This window comes from Mytilus trossulus, chromosome 5 (assembly GCF_036588685.1).
Source record: "Mytilus trossulus isolate FHL-02 chromosome 5, PNRI_Mtr1.1.1.hap1, whole genome shotgun sequence".
NCBI classification, from domain to species: Eukaryota; Metazoa; Mollusca; class Bivalvia; order Mytilida; family Mytilidae; genus Mytilus; species Mytilus trossulus.
In genome coordinates, this window is record NC_086377.1 from 12,653,295 (window position 1) to 12,665,374 (window position 12,080).

General features: G+C 31.1%; 1 protein-coding gene across 1 annotated transcript; it reads right to left on the reverse strand.

Moving 5' to 3' along the window:
- Window positions 1–7,297: 7,297 nt before the first annotated feature.
- Window positions 7,298–9,440, reverse strand: LOC134718535 (acanthoscurrin-2-like). The gene is made up of 3 exons (XM_063581134.1): window positions 9,207–9,440; window positions 7,788–8,184; window positions 7,298–7,371 (listed from the first exon to the last, which is right to left on the reverse strand). The coding sequence occupies exons 1-2, from the start codon at window positions 9,427–9,429 to the stop codon at window positions 7,799–7,801; spliced, it is 609 nt and encodes a 202-aa protein (XP_063437204.1). The 5' UTR covers window positions 9,430–9,440; the 3' UTR covers window positions 7,298–7,371; window positions 7,788–7,798.
- Between the last annotated feature and the right edge of the window lie 2,640 nt (window positions 9,441–12,080).

Below are 12,080 nucleotides of genomic sequence, written 5' to 3' on the forward strand. Positions count from 1 at the left end.
TAATACATTTGTATATGCACTTATATACTTGATAGTGATAAAATAAGCATGCTCTTGGTTTTTGCAAAATCAAATATGATATGCAGAGTGATTATTTCTTTATTAAAGGCTGTACCTATTACTATAAACTTTTACATTGTATGGTCTCTTAATGGAGAGTAGTCTCATTACAATTATACTACATCTTCTGATTTTATTGTGTTTTCATAGCAGTTTCTTCACAACCTTTGGAAATAGAAGCATTGTTTATCTTCATCACTTAGTTTGTATAGAAGTCAGAATAAGACAACAGATAATTCTTCTTGGCCTGATTTAATGTGACATATACTTAGCTACAGTGTTAACATAACAATTAGTTTATCATGTTTATTCAATCGATGGATTTTGAACAGGATTCAAATGCATGTACTGCACAAAACAAAAAATAAACAAGGGCATACCACAATGATACTTATATATTATTTTTTTTGGTGCACATATTTCTAAATAGCACAGAAATATTAACACAAATATTTTGAAAAATACAACTTTTGACTTTTTTTTTCCTTTTAACAGATTTGTTTTAATATACACTGATCCCATTTTCTGTTACTCTGTAATAATTTGGAATTTTTTTAATCAAGTTCAACACATAAACATCTTTTTTTTTAATTCATATACATGAAATTAACCCTTGCTTAACATAAATGACATATATAAATATTTGCCTATAAACTAGTGTTGTCAAATCGTACACTTTTGCCTTACCGGTCACTCGGATAATCTTTCGACCGATTAACCGGTTAACCGGTAGTTTAAGTTGGTGCTTAAACGCCTTATCAGGTCAGCCCTACACATAGATATAAGATGTAGTATGAGGGTCAATTTGACAGCCTTTCATCCAAGACATAAATACGCTTTTAGAATTGAAGTTATTCCTTTAGCATTATGAGGCTTGTACATGAGGATTTCTGGTGAAGTTTGACTTTTAATAATCAAATACACCGTATCAACTAAAGCGTTTGTACCAACTTCAGATTGAAAAAAAATCTTAATCTCGATATTGAATATGTCGTATGTCGTATGTCTGAAACCGATTATTCTTTCCTTTTCTGTGTTTCTGGTGTGTTTCAATTTGAAATGATTAATTATAAAAAAAAAAAAGATGTGGTATGCTTGAATAGGACAGTTCTTCACAAGAGACCATAATGACACAGAAATTAACAACTATAGGTCATCGTACGACCTGTTTCTATACTGCGTTAGCTATTTTCTTTAATCATGTTACCCCTACTATCACGTACACATTGAGTACATTCACATTGGTTTGCATTTTATATTTTTTAATTTAAAGTAAGACTAAACCTTGCACTACGAAGGTTGCATATTAGATCAAAACGAAATAATGAAGTAATTAGTAAAATTTAATCTCATTACCGATTTAAAGTTTCTGTTAGAAAAACATGTTAACTAATTATGTTTCTTTAAGAATCTGCCCCGACCTCTAATCAATTTTTTTTTTTTAGGATTAACAATAATAGCAATCAATATATTGGACAATTGATCTGTAAAATTAATTATCACGACGACAATTTTGTATGATTTCAATACAGATTTATATCAAATTACAAAAAAATGAAAAATGTCCGATTAACCGGTTAGCGTTTTTGGTATTCGGTATTCGGTCGTTCGACCGATTAACCGGTTAACCGTTGACAACACTACTATAAACACATGAAACATAATAAATATCTAAAAAGTTTCAGAAGAAATTGAAATTTTCTTTTAGACATCCAGTAGTATTTTAAAAGATAATTATAGGTTTCATAACGAGTGAGAATTAGATATCGCTTGATATCAACTCGAGTTATTTAATTTCAATATAATAATAAACGAGCCTGTGGCGAGTTTGTTATTACTATTTAAATTAAATAAAGAGAGTTGATATCAAACGATATCTAATTCTCCCGAGTTGTGAAACCTATTTCTCTTATGGTAAACATGCTTTTTGTGCTTAATAAAAAAAAATCCGCGAAACGTCGACCCAGTCGCTTGAACATAACTGCATTGTGACGTCATATGTCCTGTTCGTCGTCAATCTTCAACATAAGACTTTTTTAAACATTTTGTACGCTTCAGAATGTAATAATATTTGAATAAGAATATATAATAAGGTGAAAAGTGTGCGTATTTTCTATATTATTGAAGAAATCGCTTATCTCCGTTGCAATGGAGGAAATGTACATCATTGTGACCTTTAACTGTCAACAATGACCTAAAGAATAGCCAATGAAAATGCCGCAATATCGTTTCAGGAGGTTTCGTTGGCCAATCAAATTAACGAATTTTTCGTATCACTTTTTCGTATCACACTCCGGACAGTGTGATACGAGAATTATCTATTCATGCGAGAAATAGATAACAGGCCCCAACCATAAACAATAAAGTTGGTAGTCTTATAATTGTCCTCTATCAAAATTGTCATTTTCAACATTGATGTGTCTCATTTACTGAAGAAACTGCCGAAATACTACCAAAAGTCAAACATATACATAAAAAACTTAAAAGGTATTCAAATGTTATGTTGATCACTTTGATGGTGACAAACTGGTTTTCTTTTAGCTCAGTCACCTGAAAAAAAATAAAGGAACAGTTAAGCTATACATTTATACATCAGTTTTTTGCTTGAAAATGTTTTAAATTAATTGTATTAAATAAGATGCATTTTAATATTATATATACATGTATTCAAGTACACATATTTGAAGTTTAATATAATTTTTTAGAGGATTTCACATTCAGGACTTCATACTCATTTGTAGTGGGAGATTTAAACCCTTCTTGCATATCTGGAGTACATGGTCTCATTAATTTGTGTCTGTAAGGTGACACGGGTCATCTAATAATTGTTTAACAGTTCAATTGTTATGCCTTCTTATTATGATTTGCATTATGTACATGTATGTACTGATGTATAATGTCTAGTATATATACTGGATTTAAGATTCCACATACTTTATCTTATATTGTACTCTATTTAAATGAAGATAAACTTGTCAAAATGTACTTTAAGAGATACTGGTACTCACTTCTGAATTTTTCATATAAATGCAGTAGGTTAACTTTAAAATCAAGTTGATCCATTTCTCTAATTAAAGGCTCCTCTACATGTAAGTATGTCAGCTGATGTATCTTTTATCTGTTTAAAGAAATAACAGCTTTTTATGGGATCAATTATTCTTTGAATTGAATTTGGAAAATTGTATTTAATATCAAGTTAGTTATTTTATTATCCTAAGAACCTGTGGAAAATATATAATGATCTCTTAACATCTTACCATATTAAAACATAGAAAACTTATTCAACCTTTCAAAGTTACAAGACTTTTTTGTATGATTATTTCTATTTTTTAATGGACAGGTTAATGTACAAAATGATCTAAATGAACAATTTAGAACAGAAAGGTAAATTGTAATTTACTTATTACTTTACAAGTTTACTTGATATATTTGAGTCAAACTAACCTTATATGCTCACCATGATCATACATGTACATGTACACATGTACAATGATGTATCTGTAAATACTAATGACAAGATCTCAAAATAAGCTATTTTTTTGTCAGTTTTGTTCTAAATGTTAAAATTTTGAAATCCTTGTATCATGTATCAGAGGTGGATTTAGGGTGGAGGGGGCTTTTTGGGAAAAAAATGGTTGCTTATATAGGGAATCATTGAAGCATGACTGCAGCAGGCCCCTCAAAGGTCAGTCAGTGGGCCCCCACTTATGAAAATATCTGGATCCGCCATTGTGTATATCATGTCTTGATTTTGTTTCTAAGGACATGAACATGATGAAGGACAATAAACAGCAAATTTATGAAACAAAGGTTTTGCCGTCCCAAAAGAACCCATCTAAAAAGTGGATTAACAATACAATTATCTAAGATTTGATATACAACTTTTATTTTTTTAAATAAATATATGCAATAACCACTTTAAAATATATGTGTCTTTCGTATGTCATAAGGTCATGTAAAATTCAGGTACATTGTATATAAAGCAATCAAAATTACAAAAAAAAAATTGACTCTCATAGTTTAAAAAGCAACAATTTGCTCCTGCTTTTTAACAAATTAAGCTTACTGTTTACATGTATATCTGACATAAACATATATGACTATCCTGATAACTGTAGGATTGTCTTTTATAAATTATGACTTGGATGGAGATTTGTATCATTGACACTCATACCACATCTTTTTATACTAGTACATGTTTCTATTCTACATGTATACACAAATGTATTCATTTGTAGTTGCTTACATGTACAAGATGTAAATGTACATATTATTGATAAACATGATAAACATAATGAATAAGATGACATGGTCTGTTGTGTATATGGAGGATACATGTAGTTGTGCATGTGATTTTCTCCTTGGCAATCATCATGATCATACAAAATCGTCTTCCTTTGTAACTTTTGAGTCTAATATTTTTTTTATTTTTTTATTTTATATTATTATCCTATTCAACATGTTCAAATCATGTTTGAACATGATGAATAAAATTGTATAAAATTGCATTCAGCACAGACCATAAATTTGCAGATAATAATTTCACATCGTAACTAAAAATATGGGGGAAAGTGGGGATTTATTGAGATTATTAAAGAGGCCTCGTGATTGTCAGTTGGGAAAACATTGTAATTGAAAAATGACTTCTAGTTTTCAAATAAAGCAGCATCAAACAAATGAATGTGTCTAGAAAATTCAAACAATAACTTTATTTTAATTCAATTTAAAAAAGACATTTTGAAAAGAATGTTAAGTAAAATTTATTTAATCTTCTGAATGCGTTGATCTTGGACTTATTTATACTAGTTTAATAGTCCCAGCTTTGATTGATGCCTTTTTGTATCAATTTATCCCAGAAGTAATTTCAAACTTCCATAATTTAAACTATTACCTGTTCCAACTGGTATAACTGTCGCAAAGATTTCTTTTATACATTATAACTATCATCAGCTTCAAAAGTGTTCAAGATGCCAAAAATTATGGCATTTAAATCTTTCTTTGTCTTTGGTGTCCTGTTCATGATAATTCATGTACTGTTTTAAGGTGGGAGCAAACTGTATCATTTCTAGCTGAATCATCAAAACTACTCACGGATGGCTTTAAATTCCTCATATTCCACATTTCCAGCAAATAGTACAATAATTTCAGTCTTATAAATAAATTATCCTTATTCCCGTACAGAATTTGTAACTGCCTTCATTAAACCAATGTGTCTGGGAATAGATCACCCGTACATGTATGCAACAATCTCTTGATGAGGGAAATAAGTTTCCCAACACCACAAAGTTATTTACTGTTGTTAAATCGTATCAAAATGGTCAATTATGTATAAAAATATGCAGAAGTTCAATTAACCAAACAGCTCATTACAACCTTTATCGGTTTTTAAATTGAAGAGCATCGATTTTGGTATGTCTAAACACCAAAAAGTCGAAAACAAACTGCTGTTTCCGACAGTTTACTGCATTAGAACATTTACATATCAACAGATACCAGAGATGTTATAATAATTTCCTGCTGTATTCATGTTCACCTTTTAGAATATATATCAATTGTTATATTGTAGGCTGTTTTTGTTGAGAAATTGATACCCATATTTCCCTATATAAGCAGTCAAATTTACTGAAAAATCAAATTCATTTTTTATACATAATAACCCAATATGACTTTTAAAACTGTCATTTCCAAACAAAACAAGGTGGATACATTACAAAAACACATTTATCTCAAAAAGGCTGTTGAACAAAATTTCCAAGTTCTGCCTGGTTTTCTCTGGCATTGCCTCTTAAGAGTTTAAAAAAAATCTTTATTGCATATCTGCGGTTAGTCAGTGTTAACCATTAGGACGACTTCATAAGAATTTGAATATTATAGATAACATTTGCCTAATTTGGCACAACTTTTTGGAATTTTAAAAGAACGTTTGAAGTATTCAGTAATGAGTATTTTTTTTATAATAAGCCTCTTACAAGAATATAGCGGAGTCAATTGTCAAAAGATCTTTACTTATGTACTAAAATTGCTTTTTTGTATATTTTGTATGCAATGGGCATCAAAAGTAAATCTCCAAAAGGTATACTTGTCGATGTCATAGTATTACACTAATTTAAAAAAATGAGTAATTCGTACTGCCCCTTTTTAAGCTTAAAAATACTAGCATCAGCAACATATTTCGCACTTGAACATACGGTGCATTAATCTTTTTTTAGAATATGAAAAAAAACCTTATTTTTTTAAATAATCCTGATTCATTATATGAAATGAAATCAAGGGGACCCCAGAACAAAAATTCAAAAATAAATGCAGCACGAATATCACAATAAACAGAAGATTTGTTTGTATTGCCAGTTTACACTATTCACCACAGTTCTATTTTTTTGGATGTAAGCAACCTGTTACAATGAAAAAACTTACACTGAATATCCTGCTATCAAACACCCCGACATGAACAATTTTGCATCACATGTTATTGTAATTTTATGCATTACCGAGTAAAACGTTGCGTAATTTGATGCATTACATTGCATAACATAGCATTACTTTTTTCACATACCATATATCCACCATTTTCTACATTTGAAAATGCCTGTACCAAGTCAGGAATATGACAGTTTTTGTCCATTCGTTTTTGATGCGTTTTGTAATTTGGTTTTGCCATGTATTATGGACTTTCCTAATTGATTTTCCTCTGAGTTCAGTATTTTTGTGATTTTACTTTTCACAGATTGTATAAGAATCACTTAAGGTGGTACCTAACATTACAGGAAGATTATTCTGTAAAATCAGCAAAACTTTTATTTACGTTGTGTTGTTAAGTGTTTTTAAACGAAAAAAATAAAACGCCAGTTTTGTTCTCAATTACGAAAAATGGCCGCGCGTCATCTCTAAAATGGCTTCCATTTCTACGATTGTGATCATGAACTGGCGGAATGGTGAAATAATTTTAACGAAGTAGAAACTTGACTGGTTAATTTGTTGTTGATTGTCAAAACCTTAGCTCCTGCAGGGCGAGCTATACTTTTAAGTCAGCAACAAAAAAACCGTATAATTTTTTTTGTAGCGATTTGGGTAAAAGAGAATAGATTACTTGTATGTGTCCTTATAGCATTATGTCGTCTTTTTGTGTGTTTTTTTTTACTATAACCGTGAAAAATCTTCAAAATGCTGATGTTAATATTATTGATCAGTATTCATAACAAATTCCTAGTGTGTCTGTAATAATGAATTAACATAAAACTTTAACTGAAAAAATATGTATTCTATACGTTTACAGTTTCTCAAGCATTTCATATCCGATCTTCTTCGTACTACCTTAAATGAGAAAATACACAAATCAAATTGTTTCATAATTTTCCCGTAAAATCTCTATTACAAATAAAAAACTTTGGTTGGCAAAAAACAGAAAAGATCACATATATTTATGATAAAAGAGATGTCGTTCCTATTAGTAGGTCATTCACTTGATCCGATAGTGTATTCTGTGTCAAACATTCTACGTTGAAATAATGCAATTCTTATTCTTCAAGTAATAGGATCTGGCAACTCTATCAACTATGTACTGATAGGTGTAACACAGCTGAAGACTGCATTTTTCCGCACACAAAAAAAAACCACAATACTTTGCCAAGTTTATTTCGAATTAAAGCTAACGATGTGCATACAACGGTAATACACCTACATTGAATGATGGAAGTTAAACAATTTAAACTAGAGATAAACAAACTTACCTTTAGAATATTTAATAGTATCCTTTTCCAGTTGATCCGTATCCACCGACAACACTGCTGCCTCCGCTAACTACACTGACTGGTCCTGTTACAACACCACCAATTGAACCTCCAATACCACCGATTGGCCCAAGAAGTCCACTGCCACCTCCAACAAGACCGCTTACACCACCGATAATACCTCCACCACCGATGATACCTCCACCACCAATGATACCAGCTCCTCCAAGGGAAGCACCGTAATTTTGGTTGGTTACCCACCATGGCAATAAGGAACAACAAGTATTCAAACCTCCAGGAAGGAGAGGTGCCAAGTTACAGTTCTTGTTGAGTTTGATCTGTCCTTGGGCACATTTCAAACTGCATGTACACCATGGTTGACCTCCACCAACAAGTCCTAGAAGTAAATCAAAATATATAAATGTCAGATTTGTTGTTGTCATGTTATATAAATTACATTATCTTATTGGTTGATGAAAAATAATAGCTTATCTTACTTATGAAGATTGTGTGACTTGTTTGACTTTGTACATACACAGCGATTACAAAGTAGTGTGTTTCTTTAAGTGTGGCAGCTAGATTGTTGTTGAGTGTCAAAAGCTTACATATCGTGATTTGTATTTTATACACAGGTTGCTAATCATATTCTGTATTTGATTATTTGACCATAGTGCAATATCTGGCTTGAACATCGACATTGGTAGAAAAAACTACCTTGATATGTTCTATTTATATTGATTATAATTATACAATATGGTCCATTGCGACATGAACTATATATTCTCTATCCCATTTCATTTTAGCTAACAAAAAAAAGATGTAAGGAACAGAAAAAAATCAGCTAAGGTTGATTTTGATATTCAAAGACGGACGAAGACTTTTGAAAAAGTAAATACTTAAAATCAACAAAACAGAAGATTTTAATGAGCATTATTAAAATTAGTAATGAAGGAGACAACCCAAAATATGACAGAAATGGGTGTGACATTAACATTGGTAGTGTTTAGATCAATAAGGAGGTGATTTTGTTATCTCAAGAAACCGTTTGAAGAGTTACAAAACTATTGTAATGGAACATGACTTTAAAAATAGTATTTGGTTTCATTGTCATTTTTTGTATTTTGTTTTCCCACGAAAAAACAATTTGTGGAAATTGATTGATTTTCTTTAGTTCTTGAACAATTATGCCACCTTTGTATATATAATTAGCTGTTCTATATTTGTAAGAAAGAGGAGGGCTATTTTGTAAAATATTGGACAGTTAAAGGTTACAAAATGGTTTCTTACTGGAAAATAATAGTCTTTTTACTAAAATAAAGAACGAGTACAACAATATAATAACGTCACACCAAACTTTTAATGGTTGTCGCGTTTTCCGTATTTATAATATACAGATTTAAATGGTCATTTATAATATACCTGTGTTTAATCCGCCGATCAATCCTCCTAATCCACCATTGTTTAAGAGGAGTCCACCAGCACCAAGAATTCCTCCTGCCCCACCAATAATTCCGCCGCCGCCAAGGAGTGGACCACTAGTGAGAACTCCATCATCAACAAGTCCTCCTAAATAAGGACCTCCTTTGCCATGTGCGGAAACGTATCCGACAATTGAAACGAGAAGTAGAGTTAACACTGACATGGTGTATAATTGATCTGTGGAAGATGTGAAGTAATAATCGGGTATGCTTGTCTTTTATACTACTCGTTTTGAAAAGCACGTTAGACATTGCCTACAAAAAAATAGTACTTTGATATATTATGAAAAATCGTATTTTTAAATTGTGGTATAAAGGCATTCATCTTCGACAAGTGCTGATTAAGTGGTTTTGTTTTGTGTTTTTGCCGGACGAAGTCCGATACAAAGCTTTTTAACTAAATTAGGTCAAGGGTATCAAAAATGTATTGCTGATGTAAGCCATTTGTACAGATGATTATAAATGCATTCGTGTCACTATTACATCAGAATGTATTGATATTTTTTTTTAATTGAAGCATACATGTCATCTTATAATTTTATCAGTTTTAAAAAACACCTTAATACACAAATACTGGTATTGCTTATGATTGTTATTGAAGTTTGAGTATGAGAGCGGAGTGGTTGCAACACAGCCATGTCTTGGCTAACACTACGACAATATACACACCATGATTGCTTTTGTTACAGTACTCGATACTTGAGTTACAAGACAACATTTCAATATTTTTGAGTCTGTTTAGGTGTGTGACACATTTATCTAGAATCGAGTCTGTTTAGGTGTGTGACACATTTATCTAGAATCGAGTCTGTTTAGGTGTGTGACACATTTATCTAGAATAGAGTCTGTTTAGGTGTGTGACACATTTATCTAGAATCGAGTCTCTTTAGGTGTGTGACACATTTATCTAGAATCGAGTCTGTTTAGGTGTGTGACACATTTAGCTAGAATCGATACACAATACACAACTTAAGGAAACAGAAGTATACCGCTGTTCGAAATTCATTAATCGATAAAGAAAAACACAAATCCGGGTAACAAACTAAAATTGAGGAAAACACATCAAATATATAAAAGGAGAACTACGACACACTGAAACGTAGCACTAAACCTTAGTGGATTGAGGTACGATAGTCAAAATTATACTTTGTTTACCCAACAACCATAACATGCATAATGGCTGGTTTTGTGAAATACGTGCCCTTACAAAGGTGACTAATGCTATTAATATACTAGGTTCAGCTTTCAAAAATCAATAATAAATCAAGGGTCTGTATATATATAATGTGTTTGATACCCGTTTGTTTGCACAGTAAATAGTTAGAGCAACTTTGAATCAAAACCATAGTAGTTGTTTCCTATGAATCGTATATACTCTGGTATATTGAAAGCTAATTCTGACATTTTTCATGATTTGATACAGCGTCCTACAAATGATAAAAGAATAGCACCTTAGCACATTAACATACTTAAGTAATATTTGACCAACATTTTTTAAGAGTAAATGAAGCCGAATTTTCTCAAAAGGAATAAAATTTGTTAACAATGACCACAAAATATTGAACATAATTTTCGCTATTTCTATTTTGTAATACATCAGCACATTTTCTCTGATCATCACATATATTCATGATATGTTCTGTGAAAAAGTCATTTAACATTGTTCACCATTTATCAGTTTTGACGCATATTTTTTACGTTTTATGATTTAACAAGTTTAAAGGGCAACGACTTCTATTCTGTCAAATCTTACAATTTAATGTACAATCATTTACACAATGTTTAGTAATGCTTAAAGAAGTAGTCATAGCCAGGTTGTCGGAACACAAGCTCCAGATAAGATGCATGTAGACGTGATGCATAATTCAAACAGATACAGGATAGCACTATTGTTAAGAGTTGTTGAGTTTCATGGAATATTTAACAATTATGTAACATAAAGAGGTATGAGTCTTTTTTTTTATCCATTTTGCAATGTATACATTATCTTTGTCTTGCATTATACATACATATCTTTATTGTTATTTAAATTTAGTTATAATAGAAATACAGTTAGACTTTATTGCATACAAGTTCATGTGTAGCTCTCATCTTTCTATGATAGCGACAACCAATCGTAAGATATTAGCAGTGTTATAACAATTTTTGAAACAGCAATTTATTAACAAATTATGTATGTCATCTTTAGCATGTTATTATCGGTGCATTAAAAAATACATGTGATAAATGTATAGTTAGTTGAAACAAAGAAATGCTATTTTTACAATCGATCTAGTTCTTAGTCTGTTATTTTTGAGACAGGTTGACAAGTAATATGTATTTCTACGGAAGGACATGTAAGTATGTTATAAGTGCAATAAGTGTTCTGCCAAAAAAAGCTGCATTGAGGACCTGTTGGTGACCTTCTGTTGTGGTTTTTCTATGGTCGGGTTGTTGTCTTTTTGACAGATTCCCCACTTCCATTCTCAATTTTTTGACATCATTTCGACAATTTTTACAACGTTAAATTCAAAACTGTTTAATGAAAGAGAACAACTCCAGTGTTACTCAATTTATTTTAATTGACTGGGCGGAGTTTAACCTGTTCGCTCATAATAAACCAGTCCATTTATAGAGAGGAGTTTTAGAATAAACTCATAAATGAAATATCCAGTCATTTTATTGTAATTTTTTTTATGACACTGATAGGTGATTACAAATCAGTTTTGATTATAATGGCAATTATCCTTATCTTACACATCTTTAAATAGACTGTCATTATGCAAATTAAAACGTAAGCTCCGCCTGATCAGTTGAAATAACATTGGTGATACGC

What these genes read in the sequence shown, in the direction of transcription:
- LOC134718535 (XM_063581134.1), bottom strand. Translation starts at nt 9,429, where the DNA reads ATGTCAGTGTTAACTCTACTTCTCGTTTCAATTGTCGGATACGTTTCC. An exon ending in GATCGGCGGATTAAACACAG is followed by an intron (nt 8,185 to 9,206) that starts GTATATTATAAA and finishes ATTTACTTCTAG; the next exon opens with GACTTGTTGGTGGAGGTCAA.